The following is a 22,957-nucleotide window of genomic DNA, read 5'->3' as shown; positions in this document are numbered from 1 at the left end:
AACTTTATTAATTTGAATAACTGATTAACCTCAAATGATACGATTCCAGACTTTTGTTAAACTCACAGATGGCGTATCAATTGAAACAGAGAATAATGCTAAAGTCTATTTCGAACAAAATTTCTCGTTAATACCGAAGCTCTTATTTCTCCCGCCATCCCGATGGTATAAGTTTTAGAGAAATGGTAATCCTTTTTCGTTATAAATAAAAAGAGCGAAAACATCCAATAATGGCAGGTGTTTGAATGCATTTTCTTTCACAGCTGTGCTGTGAAATGATGTAAATGATTTTTCATATGTTAATAAAAATTTCTGGTATAGTTATGGTTTCTTTGACGAAAATATTCTTCATCGTTATACAGAAATTTTCATTCAAGGTAGGAAATTGGAAATATGTCACTTTCCTTCGGGGTTTATTTGCAGTGATGTATTTCCACATTCATCGTTATCCCCATAAGTGTATTTAAGAACCCATTATTCCATCATCTGTCACTTGTGGGCGTTGTCATGGAAATTTTCTCGTGTCTGAGTTGCTGCCATTTGATGATGGATTGCATTTACAAGGTCGAAACCTCCTGTACTTCCGCATTTCGTACACGGAACAAAGCTTACCCATTAAAAGAAGGAAGTGATATTTCAGAATTTTAGTGGATTAGGCACTTCGCGTAAAAAGTGCTAGAAAAAGCATAGGGAATAAGATTATGCAAGAATAATTTTTGCGCGTATGTGCTAAAATTTTTAATGCGCTTTACAAAATGTACGGCAGTGAACATGCTCATTACGATTATTGTTAATTACAAAGGTTAGTTTTAAGGCGTGATGTCTAAAAAAATTAGAAGATTAACAACAGTTGATGAAAGAAATTTAAAATTCAGAATTGATAATTAGCCATTAACTGTGGTAACTTATCAAATCAATATTTATTTCACTTTGATTTCAAATGAAGAAGCTGACTGCATTTCTAGATACTGCATCTTTCTCTTGAAGAAATTAAAAGGATTTAAATACACTTACAACAGAGGCTGAATTTGACAAGTGACAAAATTTAATATTGAAACGTATAACTTATATAATATCAGCTATAAATTAATAAATCATTTCAAATTAGTGCCAAAAAATAATGAGTTCTGCGAATTGTTAACTGGAGTTTTCAGAGAAAAAAGACACACTTTAATTCTCTCAGAAGTGGAAATGAAAAAATAATGATAATTAATTACCTTGTTAGTTACTAGTAATCATGTGGAACGTGGTCTGTTAGATTATTTAATTCAGATCCGAAATTTATGGATATTTTATATGATGATTTTAAAAGTGTTTAAATATCTTTTCTTCATTATTAAATGATAATTATCGCGAATACTTTATGTGATACAATTAATGGTGTAATATTTGTAAGCCATAGGAGAGAGATAAGAGCTAAAACTGTAGTGCTATTAGGTTATTTTGAAGAAGAAGGCGTGAAAAATGCGCAGTGCCCCCCCTGGGACTCGAACCTGAACCTCTCGAATACGCGCCGAGTGTGCTACCGTTGCACCACGAAGGCATGCTGTAAGGAAGGAGAAAATACCATATAAAACAACTGAAATTACAATTTAAACAGTTTAAAAGAAAGTTAAAAAACACCTAAATTTTACACTTTTAAAACAAATTAAAAAAAATTAAAATTTGGCAAAGTTTGATTATGCTTTATTATACAGTTATCCTTTTCATATATGTGTGATGTTGCCAATTTGGATATGAAACTTTTTTTTAAATCAAAGTTTTCTTTTTCTTCCTTTTTTTTCCCCTTAAAGTATCAGTGGAGAAAGTAAAAAAATTCAAACCACATAAATGATTGCGTTTTAAGGAAGACTATCTTGGCATAGAAATTATTAAGCAACATTAGTACTAACCGATCAACAGTGTATTAACGTGATGTTTGTGCTAATCGAATGTGAGAGAGGATATTCAGCTACTGTTATGGAGAATAAATCATTCTAAGCGAAAAGAATTATAATTCTTTAAAACAAACTTCCGCTATATCCACCTGCTTCGTGCTCTCATCTTAAAAGCTTTTCGCCTTACTGACACATTTCTCATACTTTCTCAGTTTCCAGCATTTTTAATAATTTCTGCTCTTGCTTGTGCTGTTCAGCAGACACGCCCTATAAAAGGCGGCTCTCAGGGCGTGTCTGGCTGAAGAATGACCGAATTTAGAAACAGTCATAAGCTTTCGAGTCTCACAGGATGGATGCCAGATGATGCTTTAACGTGCGACTGACCTTTTGGATCCGCGTAAAATTTGAAGAATATTTACTCGGAGTCTGTCATGTGAGAATTTTATTTTCGGTCAAATTTCGCCGATCAGATAATATAGGAGTAATATTTTAGGTTAAACAATTGTATAACATTGTATTAAAACGGAAAATTTTAATGAAAAAAATCTGATGTGTACACCACATGACTTCCTTGTACGGAATATTAAATTATACGCATTTTTTCTTGAATTTCATTTAAACTTATTAGATTGAATTAAACCTACTTCGCCGACAGCGCATAAACTACAATGGAATAAATGCATTCTTTAAAATTCACTTTGTTTACCATAGCGACACACTGGCGCTAGGTTTACTTAACAGTATTATATTTCGTTCATATTATAACTCATAATGCACAAAATTTATACCATTTAAAGAATTATATTATCGTTGCCACATGTTCTATTCAAATACTATAATAAAGCTAGAACTATGTATAAAAGAAATTAAGCAAACAAAACAAAAAAGAAACAGTTTTTCACAGACGATTGAGTATTTCTCATTCAATTAATTCAGTTTTCACTTCGCGACAAGGCAAAAATACATAAAAACTCAAAATATCTGTATTAAAAATTACGAAGTAAATCTTAAACGCTTATTTCCTCGAAAAAATTCCAGAAAGAATTAAACATGATTTAAATAATAAATGAAGGCGTTATTTTTGTTGTTGCGAAGCTAAGTTTCTCTAGATTGGCAACAAATCCGCTGCTCAGCTGTTTCAAATGTAAACAAGAGCAATGGCCGCCATCAAATTAGGCTTAGCGGCACTTAAACAATTTTAAAATTGTTGATAATTTTAAAAATATTGCATACAGATTTACTAAAGGCATAAAACCCTTAACCGGAAGATAAAAACAACGTAATTCAATCATTTTTAAAGCAAAAAATGTACAATTTACAAACATATAAGAGTAAAGAAACTGAGATCACTGAGCCGGGTAACAGAGTGGATATATATATAAATATATTTATATACGTTTGGAGCGGCCGATTAAAACCAAAATACGAGGTGCACATCTACATGTTATAGTAGTCTTATATACAAAATTTCAACGTTCTGAGATGTACGTGTACGCACGTACGTACATACGTTCGTCCAGACGCCACGAAAAATTCTCTTCAGAATTCATTTTAAAGCAGTTTTTTAGTTTTTTTTGGATTAAAAGAGTCTTTTATTCTGTCCTTACGTACAGGTATCACGCATATATAATTCTGTTTATCAAGCCGAGCTCATCGCCGTCCTCTATGCCCTTAAATGGATATTGAAAAGTAATTTTGCAAGAAATTCTAACTTCTATATTTTTACAGATTGCATGTCTTGTTTAAATGCACTTTATACTGCAGGAAATAATAATGGTTTGATTATCGATATTAAAGATCTTTTCCAAAAAACTATCCTTATCCTTTAATATTAAGTTTGGTTGGGTTAAAGCCCATATCGGAATATACGGTAATGAGAGAGCGGATGTGCTCGCAAAAGAGGCTGCCATAGGCAGTGTTTCGGGGACGCCTTATGTTCAGGGTTTAATAAAAAAAAAAAAAAAAAAAAAAAAAAAAACAACTAAAGTTATTTATTCGTTTTATTTTAAGCAATGGCAGTTACAATGGAATTCTTCTGAAAGGAAAAGTCGCTATTTGAAACATTTAGAACTGATTAGGAAAAAAAAAAAAATTATCTTAAATGATTTTGAAGTTAACCAGTTTCTGACTGGACATGGGCGTTTCCCGGGATACTTCGCTAGGTTTAAGATACAGAACGACGATAAATGTAAACTATGCGATCTGTTTGGTGATGCTAAGCATTTCCTCGAGGTCTGTCCCTACTTTGATGGCTTAAGAAACAATAAAAATATTGATTTTGAAAATCCCTTTTTATGCTATAAAGATTTCGCTCAATTATGTAAATCTGTGATGAAATTTATTGACGGTGAGCGCCGGGCAGTGGGAATCAGTGTATGATATTTGCATTTTATTGCCATCACTAATTGGTATATTTTAATAATTTGTTGTTACCATTGTTTGTGTTTGTTATTCGCTTTTTTTGTTTTTGTCTTTAGTGTCTGCTCTTCTCTAAATGTTTGTATTTGTTTCTTTTCTTCACTTTTATGCTTATAATTATTATTTACACATAATTATTCTCATTTAGATATTATTTTTTAATATTTTTCATTTGTTGAAATGGGCATGGCCTGTCATGACCATATGACCAACTTGTTTGGTTAGGCGGGTCGGGCTGCGCCCGCTACTGATACTGATACTGATACAGGTATCACGCAAAAACATCGTTAAATTGCATTCGAAAGCGGTCAACGTGGATATTTTCGTTGAAATATGCTGCCTGAAACTTTTCGCGATTACAATACTTCCTTTTCACTTCGAACAAGGAAGTAAAAATGAATACATATATATGTCGATAGATACACACAATATTTTTAATTTTTAGCTTGTTCATTTGTATCCCCCCATCTACAGTGCTCTTTTTCTTTTCTTTTCTTTTGACTCCTTTCTTTTGCATGTGTGTTCGAACTTCTTATCTCCGAGATTCTGATGGATTGCAACTCACTTTTTAATGTTCTAAATTTTGATTTTGTATTTTGCTATGCTTTCTGTAATGTATGTGTGCTTGTGCGAACAAGCATACATACATATCATCAGTATCTGGTTGGAGTCAGACTGTATAAAATCCAGAAACGAACCCGAGATCCTGCTGATAGAATGCAATCAAGAAAATAGCGTTGACCACTAAAGGCTTGCTTTCCCCCATCTGGCTTCACTGAGCGGAGGGCATCTTCATGTATTATACCTTCATTGAATGTAACCCTTTGTATTCCGAACTTATAGCTCGCTAAACAGATTTTTCCAGAGTCTCCTCTCAGTACTCATATGCACACCTCATATTAGAGAGGCGCATTCTTTTTATTAGGAATATTGCACTGTGTAAAGATACTGAAATAACAGATGCAAAATTTGAACAGTAACCTATCATCCATACATCACTCGTCAAAGTTCCTAAACACCTAGAAAGCAATTCAGTGAAGCACTGGTTTGATCTCATTAAACTCACCTAATTTTTCACTTTCCAAAAAGAAGTGGAAAAAGTAGCAGACCATTTCGGAAAACTGTGTCAAAATAACAAATATGCAATATTTCAACTTTAATTATCATGCCTTTTACAAGAAAGCATAAGTGATTAGAAATCCGTATTTTTTTTTTTTTTTTTTTTTTTTTTTTTTAATTTGCAACTGGAAAAAGAAAAATCTATTAGAAAAGTTTTTGAAATAATTGATTTAAAACATTTAAAGACATTGACGTAATAAAATATTATTCAAAGCTTGGTAATTCAAAATGAAAGACTATTTTGACAAGTATCCGAGATGTTTTGTGGAATAAAACATAATGTAAGATGATTCAAAATTCTTGGGTAAAACTTTAAAGGATATTTGAACAAAAGCCTTCCGCAGTATAATGCAGAGGCGTAACTCAAACGGTGAAACGATAGGGGTATCAGACATAAGACTGACTAAGGAGTGTAAAATTTGGACAAATTACAGAACACATTTTAATCAGCAAATTGCAGAAATTATTCAAAAGGGCGTCCTCCAAGAATAATGCAAGCTTTATCCTTTGTCGTAGTCATCATCATACATAGACAAAAACATCAAACACTCCTCAAACAAAGACTCAAGATCCTTACTGGAATTGATGGGGCTGTTCAGATCACTTCGATGAAACCATTGTTTTGGAATTGTTGCATCCAAGGCGTTCCTCACATTCAGGCTAAAATGAGTGGCGCTTCGTCGTGTTAGGACCACATGCGTGTGTTAATGTTTGCTAAAACTGGTTTAGTAATTCTAGCAAGGTTTTTTGTTAAAATACTATGTGCGTTCTCCCATCCAGTGAGCTTGGCTACGCATATGGACCAGTCAAAAAGTCATGAACGATTCTAGCCAAATATTCATTGATGAACGCCTCTGTGAATGTGGCATGTGGATTGCTTATTACCCACACATAAGAACTAAAAATTTTCCGACATGCATTTATCAGTAAATTAGTTATGTGTAGGAAAATCTGGCTGCGTTGCAGCTTGCTGAAGGGACGCTGGCTTTCTTGCCATTTCCAGTCCGTACGTGAATGCATGTGTACGTTCTTCCGGATTCGTAAAACCAGTCGTAGACCTTTAGCTGAGACGGATATTTAGCCGATACGGACATTTATCCGACATTAACATTTAGCTGACATGGACAGTTAACCAACAGGACATTTAGTCGACTGCACGTTTAACCAACAGCCTGTTTTTTTCAATTCGCTTTAATTTCATTTCAAATTCAAACTGTCCAACAAAAACTGGAGTCAGAGTCGACGTGTTTTTATCGATTCCAGCTCCGACTTCTTTTACCCCAAAATCTGCCTAACTCCAATTCCGACTCCATGACTCTACAGCCCCAAAAGAAATGCAGTTTACTAATTGAAGAAGCTTTGTCGGCAATGTTTGCTGATCCACTGTGAAAATTATGGGCAAATGTCCAAATGTAATTAGCTATCAAAAATTCCTTTGTTTCTCTTTTTTGAGCATATAATTAATCTTTCCTGACGAGAAATGTTAATGCGCTTTCAATAGGTGTTGATATTTTAAAATGAGTTTGAAATCATCAACACAGAAACCTAACTTGAAAAATAATTCGAAAAGTTTTAAGATTTCTGAGTATGTTGCTATTGATGTCTGGATTCTTAAAATTTCAGAGTCCTTCCACAATGTTTAAATTTCAGCCCTTTGAATATATATGGCTAGAAATGAAACCGGAAATTCTTGGAAAATAATTCTTTAAAATAGTAATTAAAATTAGTAATGCAAAATGAGTGGGGGAAAAATAGAGACTAAAAATTATGAGGTGGGGGTAGTTGATTTCGTGACAAAAAGATTAAGTCATGTTTTTGAAAACTATTAAGAATCCAACATAATATTATTCATATTTTTGGAAGACTGTTTTGATTTTTATCTCATAGTTAATACGAGTCCAGTCACATTTGCATCATGTTTTTCTATCTTAAAAGGGAGGAAATTAATTTTTAAGCTCAGTATTTTTTTTTTTTTTTTAATGTTTAGTGTTAAAAAGAATGCTGGATAAATTGAAGCTTATAAAAACTCATTTTTTAGACTCTCAGTTTAATGCATTTAAAATGTGTGATAATATTTTGAAAAATCAGAAGTCACTTTTATGGGGGCTTACAATCAAACCGAGAATGCTTTAGATATGAAAGTTTTAGCCTAATTCCCTTCTAACTTCTTGTATTTCCAACTGGAAACACCATGAATTTTCAGAATGAACAGCACCTTTGTGTGCTTTTCTGCTACTAGACCCTCTTCTGCATCACTGAAGCATTTCAGTCAAGAATTTATGATGCGTAAAGGACTAAGGGGAAGCCCTTTTTACAGTACTATAAAAATAAGTCGTAGCAGTTATAAGAAGGAATTAATGTTATTAATTAGACTGCTGTTAATTTAATTAGGCTATTTTTAACGCTGTTTAAAAAATATTTATAAAGACTAATAATGTAATAAATTAATTAATTTATATTTCAATGGTTAATGTTTAACATAGTTTCTTTCCCTTTTAAATTAATTTCTTATCTTTCATCAGTGGTTTTCTGTAAGTGTTACGTGTATACAAGCCAGTTCCCTTAGAAAGTCCTCCACGAAGGCATCTCTCCCCCCTTAGACAGATAGCTATTTTGTGCTTTGCCATAATCAGCTAAACGAAACCAAACCTTATCTTTCATCGATTTGGTGCTGTTCCTGATTTTCCAATTTAGGTGAGGAAATGCCTCACTTGCCTCACCTTTGTCCTGGCCTTGATCTAATATCCTGTTTATGGACACTAATGGGATCAAGGTTTTGTTCGTTATCAGGAAATGTCCGTGAACTAAGAAAGTATCAATATCTTGCTTCAAGAGTCCGCGAATTCAGGAAAAGTTCTAGAAGGTGGTATGTCCACCAATGGAGGCTCCAATATATTTTCTAATGTACATTTTATGAGCACGTGTAAATTTGAATAAAAAAAATTAAACATATCGATAATAAATTTCCTCAGAAATCACGAGGAATCATTCTTCACTATGGCTTTTTAAATTTAAGCACAAGGAGACTTGCTGTATTCATGAAAGCATTAAGGATGTAATGCTAAAGTTATACTCTTTATAGCGAAAATACTTTTGTACTTTTTCCTTTGCTTTGTTTTATCAAATAATACATTAATTATTTTCCTCTCCCTAGGGAAGAGAATTCAGGAAATAATATCCGTGTTTCTGTGCCTTGCTCTGATGGCAATCAATTTTGCCCATCTTGTATACTTCTTTCAGCCTAGTCAGTGGAACTCCATTCTCATATCTGCCTGTGAGTATTATTTATTTATTATCTTCATCTTTTAGATTAATTATGAATGAAGCATGAACATCAATACACGTAGTTATTAAAGCAGTTGACTAAGGAATAACTCTTTGCTCTATGTCAAATTGTTGAGCTTTTTGTTTTTCAGAAATGAATGGGAGAATCCAGCTTTTAAAACTGGATGGTGGAAGAATTCAAAATTGGATATAAAATGAGCTCATAAAATTTAATGCTGATAAATACCTTTCATAAAGAAACTTTTCTTCTACAGAAGCGGAAGAACAGATATGATTTGCAATAAATTGTTCTTTCTTCAGTAATAAGAGAAGTAAATTTATCCAAGTAAGCTGATAATTTAAGCATTGTTATTTTCACAGGACTTTTGTTTGGTATCTTAAATAGGCAACTCGGTAGTAAGAAGAACCATTTTAATTGAAGTTTGACTCAATAGCGACAAAGTTTGACTCCTTTATTACAGTCACCGAAAAATAGAAGGTTAGGTTATTTAATACACCAAATTATTCTAGGGTTATCTACCTGAGAAGGATAGGTATCGTGAAGAATTTCTCAAGAGAAAATATCTTGTGATAAGGTTACATGTGAATTAACCAAAGCAGGAGAACTTCATTTAACTGGCCATTTTTAGTTCCTGGAAATTGAAGTCAAACGAACTGCATTCGAAGTAAAGTAATCAGTCAGACGTAATTCTTCTGTCTCTGAAGTTTTATGTATAAACATCATGGGTAGTACTGCAAAGATGTATTTTAAGAATCACTGTCCCTGATAAATGTGTAATAGGTAAAGCACAAAATGTTTAGTTCCTCAGATTAATGTACATTGTGTACACTGTGCATCAAAAGTGTATTTTACGAATTGCTTACTATACACAGCATCGCAAAAGTGTACCATAAGAATTACAATTCCTTACATAAGAATAATGTGTGTATAATGGGCATTGCGGTTAATTTGTATAATTAATGTTATTTCGTATAATCTGTATTGTATTATGTGTAATTTGTTTTTATTGGAATTAATGTGTTATATGTATTAGGTGTTCCATCTGAATTTAATAAGCACTAATTTCAACTATTTTCTATGCTGCTAACAAAAGTGTGTGTGTTCCCGTGTGTAGAATGCAAATTCAGTAAACACCCGATGTGGCCCTTATGGAGCACCGGGGAATGCTGCTGTGAGCAGTTATGGGATCTAGACAACACCCGATCAGGCTATGTAAGGCGCTGTGGTGTCCGAACCTGCTGTGACCTGTTCACCTGTCTTTGAAGTTATCACTAAAAGCTTGCGTTTGAGAGAAACGGATTCTGTAAATTCATTCTCAAAATGTAGGAAAACTAATGGCAAAAACACTGGAAAATTTATATTGAAAATAGTCAATGTCGAAATTCGCACTAAAATTACAATCTCTAAAGGGTAAGAAGAGCTTAACTATTTGCTTACTCCCCTTGCTTTTTGCTTTAATACAGACTGTATTCAAATATTATACAAGTCATTATCTTGTATGATCATTAAGTATGATACAAGTCATTATCTTGTAAGATCATTAAGTATGATACATGTCATTATGTTGTATGATTATTAAGTTTATCTGTTGGAAGTCCATGATGTTAAAAAGCAAGGAAATGGTTCCCTGTGTGGGGTAGTGAAGAGAAAGATAAATTTCCTTCTAATGGAATCTTCTAAGCAGAACTTCCAAGTTTAAAATGGCCTCATAAAATCTAGTGAATAACTAACTACTTGCCATGTCATGTGATTTTAAGCATCCAGTCACAGTAAAATCCAAGGCGATTAGAAAGTCATTTGTGATGAAAACTGGTTGATTTTCTATTGCAGGACCTTTATAATAGAGCATTTTTCTAAGAGTAGTATATATTCAGTGATTAAAAATTCTAAGACGAAAGTTCTGATAAATAAGTTATGATATAGAGCCAAAACATATTCTGATAAATCTTAATTTGCTTTGGGTTTGGGATTTATTATGTTTCTTCATCAAAAAGCCAGTCTCATAGCTGTAATTTCTATATTTTTATTATTATAACAACAAAATAGAGTCAGCTTCAGTAGCCATGTTGTCCTTCACTTTAGTGGCATTTATAACTGCTTTCTTTCAGTCGGCTGAGATCAGATCCATATTTACTTTGAATTCTATATTTTGACCTAATCTCATTTACTTGGATTAAGCAATGAATTTCACATTTCCTGTTATCTCCATGGAGAGATTTTGTTGCACGGAGTTGTAATACAGAAACTGGCATCTCAAAAATATTTATCATGCAAATATCTCTTAATTTTCAGACTAACTGCTAATCACATCTTATATGGTGTACTAAACCTTTGTGCACCGGCTATAAGAAGCGCTAACTTATTGTAAGGTGTAAGTAGTCTGGGATGATACCTATGAGCAACGCCGAAGATGTGCGCAATGCCATGTTTGTGCAGTTCTCAGATTTCTTTTTTAAAGCGAAAACAGATCGCTGTGTATACGGGTAGAAGAACCGAGCAAAACATTATAGGAAAAAAAAGTGTTTTATTTTATTTTATTATTTTTTTAAATGGATTAAGCAATCTCTATATAAGGATTAAAATTTGTATTTTAAATTTCCTAAAGTAAATGTTTTCTTTTGATATGTTGATTATGTTTGCTGACTTGGGATAGATAAATGGATAAATTCATCTTTTTCAAACGAATTCGCGAACATGATCAAATTGCACGCGATAAGTAACTTTTACTTTTCATTGGTAAAAAATCGCCACATTTCGCCAAAGTGGTTGCGTTAATATATAATTACCGAATTTCATTGTAATGTCTTATTATTTCAACAGTTTAATCAATTACATCATTATAATTTTCAAATATGAATTCCTTATTTTGTCCTCCTAATTTCCTAATAAAATCTGATAAATTATTTCGAATTTCTGTGTGTTTTGGTAGCTAAAAATCTTCCATTTGAATCATTTGCTGTTGAACTTCTGTATAACCTGTTTTCGTTTTTTTTTTGAGAATTCCCAAATACTGAAATACAAGGATTTGCGGTTTTCAGTCTACACTTTGTATAATTGTTACATGAGTGCTGCTTGTAAAAATCAAAATCAGATAGAAGTTGCTAATTTAAATACGGAAAATAATTTCAAGATATTTGAAGTTTGTAATTTTAGTTTTGCTACTTGTAATTTAATTTGCAGCATGTATGAAATTTCGGTTGCATAGATTTACTGTAATTACATTATTGTTATGTTTAGTTTATATGCATTATAATAATAGCACCATAAGCATTATAATAATAGCACCATAAGCATTATAATAATAGCACCTCTTGACAGTAAAATATAATTCACAAAAGAAAATTATTCATATTTTATATAAAACGTTTTTAAATTGCCCTACTGCTTGTTCATTTATAATAAAGTTAAAATATTTTTTGTACAGGGTGCGGCAGGGAAACTTCCTTATTTGAAACGCGCGTCATCTAGCGACATTTATTCAGAGAAGGGTGGGGTAACACTCACGACAAAACAACTGCTTAGAATTACGGAATTTGTGGCTGCTGCCCTGCATTCTAACTTAAATGTTGCCCTCCTCATGCTAGATGTGGCGAAAGCTTTCGACCGCGTCTGGCGTGAAGGACTGACTCATTGCCAAGCTCATCAACCTGACTTTCCCAAGAGAACTTATACTCATGATCCTCTTCTTTCTCTCCTACCGCACGTTTCTTGCAAATTGTGGAGATGCTCTTTCTTCTATGCACACAATTAGTGCTGGAGTACCTCAAGGAAGTGTCACCGGCTCAATTTTTTTTTTATTCTATGTGACTGACTTCCCTAATGTGGAATTTCATAATAACACCTTATTAGCATGCTACGCTGATGACACTGCCCTGACAGTGAAGGTCAGCGAATGTCAACCACGCAATTAAACGACTGCAAAGTGTCATTCCGATGATTGAGAACTAGTGCAAAATGTGGAAAGTCTCCATAAATGCCTCTAAATCGCAACTTCTCATCATACCACGCCATAAGAAAAACCGTCCCATCAAAAAAGACCTTATCCTATTTAATGAAAGAGTCCCTATCTTGAAGGAAGCTAAATATCATGGTATTATCCTTAACTCAAAGCTAACCTGGACCAGTCATATCAACAGCATCCGAAATAAGGCTCTAAAAGTCATGAAATGTCTCTTCCCAATTATCGGGAAGTACTCTAAACTCGATCTGACCAAAAAGAAACTCATTTATACCTCAATTATACACTCCATCATGTGCTACGCATCACCAGCCTGGGCAGCTGCCAAAGACTCGGATATCCAGAAATTACAAATCATTCAAAACAAGTATTTACGCATTATCATGAATGCACACTACTTTGTCCTTAACAAACTTTTACATCATGATCTAAAATTGGATACTATAAAGGACTTCCTGCACAGGCTGAACAGGCACTTTTCCGCTGGTGCAATCGATTGTGAATATTTGCAACACTTCAATTTATTCCACTACGAAATCCTCAATGAGGATAAATTTTTACGCCCTTATGCTGCCTATTTTATCACTCAGAATGATGAAAATCACAATTTCCCAACTTAATACCGTGCGGATCATCATCAACTAACTGAGTGTGCTGTTTACATTTTCCAAGCAGCATCCTCCAGGGTCTGAAGTTAAGAGGGTGACTACCCCATGTGACCTCCTCCGAACTGTATCTGCTACCCATGGTGCAGAATTCTTGAACATATGTATATAGGTTTTCCTTCTATTTTATATATCCAGACTATTTTCATGCCATTTTATGTGTTACTGCAATGTATTAACTCTGTACCAGCATGGAGCTTTTGAAATGTTTCTGATCACGAGACCTGTACATATTAAGTTACCTGTCTTTATTATCTGTACATAATGCTTTTAATGATGAGACCTGATGAGACATCTACACCATCTTCAATGTCATGCTTCCACAATCTTCTTCTGATATTACATGCCATTTTGTTACTAATTTTGCATGTAAAAGTTTATTTTAAATACTTCGTCGTGGACAGCCAACCCGATGGCTTTCCGCGTCACACATGATTATTGGTCATGCCCCTTCCGCCTCCTAGTTTGTCCTCCGGACCCACTCTGAGCATTCAACTCACTGCATCGCTTGTAGTAGCAACTTATGTGACGACAACCGGAACAAAGCGAGCAAATTTGCAAGCTACTCGCGGCTTAACATCAGAACTGGAACTGGAACTTTTAGGTCATGTAGGTTTTAGTTCCGATCATGCAGTGGACGAGAGAGGAGTGCGCATTCTCTGTGGAGTTTTACTTTTCAGAGTACTGCATTTTCATTCATATAAATTGGCAGTAATGCAAAAACTTAATCCACGCGATTTTATTTCACGAAAAAAATGCATGCAAAGCCGTTCTTGACAATACACCTCATGATGCCCTTGTGTTCTTTAGCGATGAGGCTCATTTTCATCTTTCCGGTTGCAGCATGCATTAAGCAAAACATGCGATAATGGAGTGGGACAAATCTCCGAGAATTTCATGAGCAGCCCCTCCATACAGAACAAGTGACTGTTTGGTGTGCATTGTCCAGAATAGGCATCACTAGACCGTGATTTTTTGGAGAACATTTCCCTGGACGCCTTATCTCCTTACAAGGTGACTGTCAGTGGCCAGTGCGCTCGCCTGATTTAGCCCCGTGTGATTTCTTTTTGTGGGGTTATCTGAAATCTCTAACGTCTAAAGACCCTGGCTCAACTGAAGAACAATATTCAAGTTGCTATCGACAACATACCCGTTGATATGCTGGTAAAAGCGGAAAGAAACTTACAACTACTATCTCAATGCATTGACCAGAACGGAGGCCACCTTAATATTATTACTTTTAAACCGTAATTTAAAAAAAAAAAAAAAAAAAAACCACCTTTAAGTGTCTCTCTATAACTTGGGAAAAAATTAAACTGATATCGCTTATACTATTTGTGTTATTCATTTTTAAAATAAGGTAGTTTCCCTGCCGCACCCTGTATAATCATCTTTGAGCCCTTCTAAAAGGATCTTTCATTGTACTTTTACATGTTCATTTTCTCATTTGTTTATTTACAGCGAAGGTAAACTATAACAGATAAAAATTTAGATATAGAGGAAAAATATAGAATGTTTAAAATAATTAAACTTTTTAAATTTGGAAATAGAAAAATGTTTAGTAATATATAGCCTTCGGAAAAAAATTCCTGTTGCTTAAAAAAAAAAAAAAAAAAAAAAAAAAAATCTGAAATGTTTCAGATTTTAAATTACGTCCAAAGGGGCGTTTTTTTAACGTTTTGAGTGTTACCTTTATTTATTAAATATCATGTTCTTTGCACTTAAACCATAAAATTCAGTTCAAGAGCAATATCGCAAAATAATGTTAAATTAAGCATATCTTTAGAATTTCCGATATACACAGTCTCGCGAGCTGGAGATAAAAGTATTTTTTTTCTATATAACGCTGCCATTTCTCGCTTTTAAAGCATTGAGTTTGTAAATCAAAAATTCGTTAAAGTTTTACAAAATATAAAATCTATAATAAAACAAATTCCAAATTTGGGATTTCAGATGCCCATATTCGCAGTAGGATTTCGTCATTCAAAATTCGATGGCTCTATGTACCATTGTTTTATCACAATGCGAGAAATAGACAATCATTTATGCAGATTTTTCATTATTTAATTTCTTCAAATATAATGCAGGACTCTAACATTTTGTGGCAACAGTTTGAAAAGTGAACCGAGGTTTATGAGTCCGACGCAAAATCGCAAAACGAAAACAATAGTCCTTCAGGGACAAAGCCCCTTTGGGCTAAAAAAAAAAAAAAAAAAAAAAAAAAAAAAAAAAAAAAAAATCACGTACAATTTCCCATGCACCACAAATGTACAACATGAGGTTTAAAAAAATTAGTAAATTGAAGCATTAACTATTATGTGCATAAATAAAACGAACAAAAACAGAGAACAGCAGTCTGCGTAGACTTCACAGAAACAGATAATTTCAGTGGTCAAGTCACGTCAAGAATTTTCAATTCGTTTTGTAAGCATAATTGAGAGCCATCAAAGGTAGGAAGGATAAAATTTAAATGTTCCACATCTTGAGGTACTTATTTTGAACATTTGCATAAATTGTTAGGTCTTAGATTGAAACGAAGCAGATAACTTGCAAATTTACTGTGACCGGTTAAAAACTGAGGTACTTTAATAAAGAGGAAAGACTTGTAATGCAGTCTATTGTAAAATAATAATAATAATAATAATAAAGAATTTTTTTGTTGTTCCCAGCACTATGAGATGAAATATATTCTTTATTCCACTTAGATAAAAGCTTCTTGGAATAAAAGGACATCAAAAATCTCTTCTGAATGCTATTATTGATACTGATGGGTAAAGCAGCTTTAGCTAAGAAATCAGCTCTTTCATTTCCATTGAATCTATGATGACCATGCACATAAGCAAAATGAACATTAATTCCCCTATTTCAAAGTGAACTAACAGCTAAGAGAGTTTTGATTATTAGTTTGTCTCTGCTGGTAATATTATTCAAAAGGTGAAGAGAAGAAGGAGAATCAGAACATATAAGGTAGGTTGAGAATGCTATCCCATTATCCTTGACCAACTTGACAAGATAAATACCAAAAAGTTCTGCTTAAAAAACTGCTTTCATTTCGATTGCAGTGATTAAAATAGCAAACCTCAGACTGGTCTTCAAAAGGAACAAGTGCTAGGCCAACCTTATTATGCATTTTACTGCCATCTATAAAGCAAACCATACTAAAACACTTTTCAATATTTATGGGCTCTGAAGTAGCTGAATGAGGCATTATTGGGGAAGGGGGTCATTTCCATTTATGCAGTCTTCAAAGTTTCAGTTACCAATGCCTTGAAAATGTAAATCTTCTACCCAGTTTCAAAATCAATAGGTAGAACTCCTGCAAGAACAAAAGTTACCACATAACTTAGTGTAAATTGTTGCCTTGCAGAGAAACTCCCATTTTTTAAATATCCTGAAAATTTATTTCTTCATGTCAAATAGTGATATAATAGTAACTTTCTTTCTTTTTTTTTCCTTTTCAGTGTGTGGTATAATCTTAGCTGATTTTTTAAGTGGCTTAGTACATTGGGGTGCTGACACCTGGGGTTCAGTTGATGTGCCTATAATTGGAAAAGTGAGTTCATTTTTATAATTATTTGGCAATTGTACAGTAAGCATTGAACAGAAAATTTTCATGTAATTTTTCATTGCAGTGTAATATTTTTAAAATTATTATATTAGCATGAAAGTTGAAAACAAAAGTATCACAGGAAACTAACTGAGAGCTGATATTATATGTAATCAAAAATCTGTTGGGAAAAACTTTTCAATATATATCCTTTAAATAGATGCATTCTATGCACTGCAATTTTTTTTTTCAAAATACAGTCAAAAGTCTTTAACCCAGATGTCCATAATCCGGAATGATCTATAATCCGGACCTCACAAACATTACAAAAATGGATAAACACATAATGTGTTTACGTATGCACATAATACTTTTACACATGTGCATATGCTTTTATGCGTGCGCACAATACGTTTACGCATGCGCGTTTAATGTATAACGGACGGTATAAGCTAAGCTAAAATTATCTAATTATCTATTTCAGTAATGTTGCATATTGCGTTGTTCCTTAATCTTCTAATTGGATCCGGCTTATTATTTTTTGCAGACTGTTAGAGCAATTTTATAAAAGTAAGCTTGAACTTTCGATTATGTCAAAAAGAATTTCCGATTCTGGAGCTGCCAAAGGATCCACAAAGCGAAAGCATGTTTCGATGGCCATCAAACAAAAAGTAGAATTGCTGCAAAAAATGGATAAAGGCATATCCTTTGTTTCTCTAACCATTCCGAAATCTGTTTATCAATTTCACGCTGCTCTGCAGGGGGAAAACGTTGCGGTGCGCAATGAACTGGAAGTTGATTTGTCAGCACTATTCTTATCTTCAAGGCAGATGTTTTTATTTTATTCAGCTTATAATTCCTTACTAAATGTAGTATTTCATCTCGATGTACTCTGTCTTTGATATGATTTAAATCAAATTCCCGGTCATTAAAAATATCACGAATACACATCAAATAGTTTTCTGGTTGCAATTTTCTAATTTCGACTATGTGTAATGTATGCTTTACGCATGCACGCATTGAAAGAAATGTTTAATAAAGTAAACAAATAAATATCAAGCTTTTTTTTAATACCCTTTAGATCATAATTGCTCTTTATTTCATAAATTACGGTTTCATATTTTTAATTTTATAATTTCTGCATGTCATCTTACCAGATTTAAACTGATGATCTATAATCCGGAATCGCGGAAGTGCCGACGATTCTTGACTGACTGTGCTAAATGATTCTTTTTGTTTTTAATAGCAAACTACTGTAAGATGGCTATAGATTTAAGAAATGAAAAATGTAGGTAGAACTTCATTTTTCAGATATGGGATCCCTTTTAAAATTGATTGGAGCCCATTAGTACAGGATGCAGTTTTTCAAAAATTCTTTCATATACATTCTCAGTATCCTCCATTCTGATGTTAATTAATGAAAAAAAACATAGATGAATGCAATAATTATTCTTTCTAATTCATTTTTAAATAAATATGAAATTATAAAGAGAAAAACAAAATAAAAGTCTGAAAGGGTTCAGATTTTAATGTTTTCCCAGAGGGCTTGTTAACGTTTTTTATGCTCTTGCTGAGTATTGCAGGTTATCAGTCTGCTTTTGGACTCACTCCTGCTAATACATTTCTTTTTTTTTTTTTTTGGTCTTTTGCATTTTATTATTAAACAACACTGTTATGCTATATACAGTTCAACAGAAAAATCACACAATTTTTAAAATATATGTAGAATTCCTGATATGCTTTTGTTGACATATATTTTTCTATTTTTTCTAAAAATTGCATTAATTCGATAGATAAAGTATTTGGTATAAGAAAGGACTTTGAGAAGGCATGTATTAAAAATCAGCTGTATCATAAATGACTCCATGAATTTATAACAATGAATAAACATTGTTATAAATTCTATAAATTAGTAATTTCTGCTTTCAATCAAGGACATAGCACTAGATGTAATTATAAAATCCAGAGCTGTTTGATTCAATCTTAGAGATTTGCTAATCCTAACTATCCTAAGTAACATGTATGAATTTACATAATTTTAAAGCAATAAAATTTGTAATTATAACTTTTTTACATATGTTCTATGTTTTGAAAATATATTTTATATAGTAATTTATTGAGTTAATAATAATGTTCCTAACAAATAAAAAATATTTTTAGTATGTTATTAATGTTAATCTTTATCAGTTAGTTATTTTGCATTATTTTTGAAACATAATAAGAAGTATGAAAAAGTAATACAGCAGTTTTCATAAACTGTCTTAGACTAATTCTTGCAATGCTAAGCAGTTGCTTAGCATTGCAAGAATTAGTCTAAGACTGTTTATGAAAAACTGATGTAGGTGTTAAAAATGTCTCTGACATGTAAGTTACTTAATCTTGCTACCTATGTGACAAATAAATGTTGGTGTGAAAGGGGGGTAGGAAATTAATGCAGGAGCTTTATTAATTAAATATTGAAAAACAGATTATATATATTCTGCAGCAGGTTTAATGTGAGAATGTAAATGATGCATTAAAATGAAATTATTCAGTGAGATTTAAAAATTATATGATTTTATGCCAATTATCTGCTTCATTAAAATCATTATCAAGAATTCATGGAGTAATTTCCTCAAGTGGATGCTTTCAATCAAAGACATAGCACTAGATGTAATTATAAAATCCAGAGCTGTTTGATTCAGTCTTAGAGATCTGCTAATCCTAAGATTACTGGCTTCTTATTATTGAGCTTCTTATTTATTGATCTTGTATGCAGAGACATCTGTAACTGTGTGTTACGTGTAGAAGTCAAGATATCTTTTTTTAAAATTTTTTTCATAATATGTCATGTATATTATTTTTTACAAAAAGAAATATGGTAAATCCTGAATGCAAGTTGTCCATGATTAATAAGCATGAGATAAAAATCAATGATGCTGTGTATTCAGAATAATTTTTGTCATTATTAAATATAAGACTAAAACAGGTTTGCTTAATCTTCATTGCACTTCAAACCCATTCTGAACAAAATGCATTTAAAATTAAATATAGTGAATGAAATGAGTGTATTAGAAAAAAGGAACACAAATTATATTTTGATCTTTGAATGAGGTGCCAGCAGTGATATATTTCTATGGTAGATTGATTGTATGAAACATATTAATACAGTAAACTTTAAATAAATAAGTAAAAAAAATGTATATTAACCTAGGAATAATGAAAATAAGTGTCTGTTAAAATAATTAATAAATTAATTATTAACTAATTCATATAATAGTTTAGAGTAATTAATTAAAAATGAAAAAAGTCTGAAAAATATTTTCATTTTTATTTGATGGTGAAATTATTATTATTATTATTATTATTTGTCTCTGTGTGTGTTTTTTTACAAGAATATTCGGGTCTATTTCATGTTAAGAAAAATAAAATTAAAAGTGAAATAAAATTATTTTCATGTAAAATTACCTTAAATTAATTATTGATTGTAAAATTGAAAAGTTACTGGTAATTTTTTAGTAGATAAATCCTCACTTTTATACACTAAACAAATTTTAAATACTAAACTTATATTAATTATAAATATTTGAATGAGTACATATTGAAAGTAAGCAACATTTCTTATTGCCTCAAGGCCAAAACACTGTTTTACCCTGTCACATGTTCTGTTAAAAATTTTGTTTTTGAGGCATGTGCAGTACAGATTTTCTTTCATGTTACTTAATGCCTAAAAAATTTCAAAGCATAGCTTTCATGTAAATTATGTATGTTCTGTTTTTTGGGGGGGGGCATTAATCAAAAGTAATGCTAAAAAAACTAAAACGTATATGAAGAAAAATGACCAGAACAGATACTGCCTAGGTCATTTATCCTTGTGTTTCAAAAATAAAAAATACATAAACATATAGCTGACACAGCAATTTGTTTATGGTTACAAATGTCAAAAATTTCTTTTAGTAGTATGATTGTTGATAGCGGAGCAGAAATATCTGTTGCATTCTCCTTGTTTCATGGATAGACTTCTTTCAAAAGATTGGAATTCACATATCTGTTGCTTTGGTTATGTTTGATAGACATCTCTGAAAGGTCAGAAGAAAAGAAAATTTTCTCGTGTTGTTTTTGTATAAAATGCTTCAAAGAAACTCTTTTTTTTTTTTTTCTTTTTTTGTGAATGTAACCTTTATTCTAATTTTAACATTTTTTTTTAAAAGCTGTCATCTGAATTGCTTTTAATGAAGAAATTCTTTCTACTTTTTAAATATTTTCTTTACTTTATATTTGAATCTAAATATCAATTTTATTTTAACCTAGTAAATTTTTACTGTTCGATATTTTAACAATTTCTCTTTTTAGAACATTAAAAAGGTTTTTGTATATAATTTAATATTTATTTGGAAAATCATCTTATGTGCACAAAGCATTATGCAGCTTTAAAAATTTTAAAAGTATTTATGTGTTACTGAGTATGTACTTAAAAAAACTTTTTATTTTACACTTTAATGTGCATTCTTTTATGCAGGCATTCATACGTCCATTTCGTGAGCATCATATAGATCCTACTGCAATCACTCGTCATGATTTTATTGAAACTAATGGTGATAATTTTATGGTGACTATTCCATTTTTGGGATATATGGCTTATCAGTTTCTAAGTTATTCAGCAGAAAAGATTCTTCGAATTTACCACTGGAATTGTTTTGTTTTTCTTCTTGGTATATTTATAGCAATGACTAACCAGGTAAGACACTATAAATTGCTTATACCAAATCTTATTTATGTAATAATTTTCCTTGTAGCTTGATTCTATACTGTGAGTAATGATTATAAAAGTACATTTTTATTATGAGGATAAATATAAGGCTGTGAGTAAAGGTTTTAAGAAATTTTATATGAAGTATATTTGTTGCGTTAGAAGGTCTTAAGATGATTTAGTTCACTGAACATTTAATCTTTCGGTGTTTCGATTTTTAAATGTGTTTGACATTTTAATCTTTTGGGCTTCTCACCTGAAGTCTTCAAAAATGTAAATGTAACTGTAAACCAAGAAACAAACAAACTTTTAAACATTTAAAGAAGAATCAAATGTGTTTAGAATATTAGCATGCAGGCTGTATTATTTTGAAATTAATTTATTATTAATACTGAAATGCTGTTATGATATTATATTTACCGTTATGACCGAGTTAGGTAGTGCAGTTGTTAACCCATTAACAAATCCACTACCTTTCACTTGAAATGAAGAAAGATAATTTTTTGACATATTAGAGTCTACTTAAGTTAAAAAAAATTTAACAGGAAGAAAAACATATTTATTTTTGTTGAAGATACAAAATGTTATGAAAACGGAGCATCAGTCAAAACTGATTATTTTTGGATACATGGAAATCTTTGAAACATTTGCTATACAAAGGCAGATTACATTTGTTACAAACAATTATCATTTGACTACTACAGTATTTGCATCTTTTAGTTTTTTTTGGTGAATTTTTCTCAATGATGTGATTTCTGGGATTTTTCTCGTTTTGCTTGAGGCTAAATTCTGAAAGAAAGATGGTTGGTCAACACAATCAGTATATGAAGATGAAGGCTGCGAATTTTCAGAATACAGTCAAAAGTCGTTAATCCGGACTCGTCGGGACTTCGGCGATTCCGGATTATCGATTTTTCCGATCATTAGTTTAAATCTCGTAAGATGGCATGCAGAAATTCTAAAATTAAAAATATGAAACCGTAATTTATGAAATAAAGAACAATTATGATCTAAAGGGTATCAAAATTTACAAAAAAAAAAAAAAAAAGCTTAATATTTATTTGTTTACTTTATTAAACATTTCTTTCAATGTAAGTTGTTTAAGTTGCTTCGTTTTATGTGATAATACTTTCTCTTTAATTCTATAAACAGACATAATTTCTTGTTCAGTTACAAAGTTCTGCTGTTCAAGTCCCGTTAATTGCTGTGTCGAGAATACCGACTAACTTGTCAGTAAATTTTTTCGTTTTCACTAACCTCTCTGTCACATTCTTCATGTCTTTATCCATTTTTTGCAGCAATTCCACTTTTTGTTTGTTGGACATCGAAGCATATTTTCGTTTTGTAGATCCTTTGGA

At 32.0% G+C, this 22,957-nt stretch overlaps 1 protein-coding gene across 1 annotated transcript in view; it reads left to right on the top strand.

Moving 5' to 3' along the window:
- The window catches only part of Kua (Plasmanylethanolamine desaturase Kua), a 135,113-nt gene that overhangs the window by 91,453 nt on the left and 20,703 nt on the right, over window positions 1-22,957 (top strand). The window contains exons 2-4 of the mRNA XM_085811979.1: window positions 8,569-8,688; window positions 16,785-16,876; window positions 21,369-21,587. Of these exons, the coding sequence (XP_085668105.1) occupies window positions 8,569-8,688; window positions 16,785-16,876; window positions 21,369-21,587 (431 nt within the window). The remainder of the gene's footprint in view (window positions 1-8,568; window positions 8,689-16,784; window positions 16,877-21,368; window positions 21,588-22,957) is intronic.

The sequence above is a fragment of the Stegodyphus dumicola genome, chromosome 2 (assembly GCF_044657685.1).
Source record: "Stegodyphus dumicola isolate Sdum_Otavi_A_Nest chromosome 2, ASM4465768v1".
Taxonomy (NCBI): Eukaryota; Metazoa; Arthropoda; class Arachnida; order Araneae; family Eresidae; genus Stegodyphus; species Stegodyphus dumicola.
This window is presented reverse-complemented; position numbering and strand designations above follow the sequence as displayed.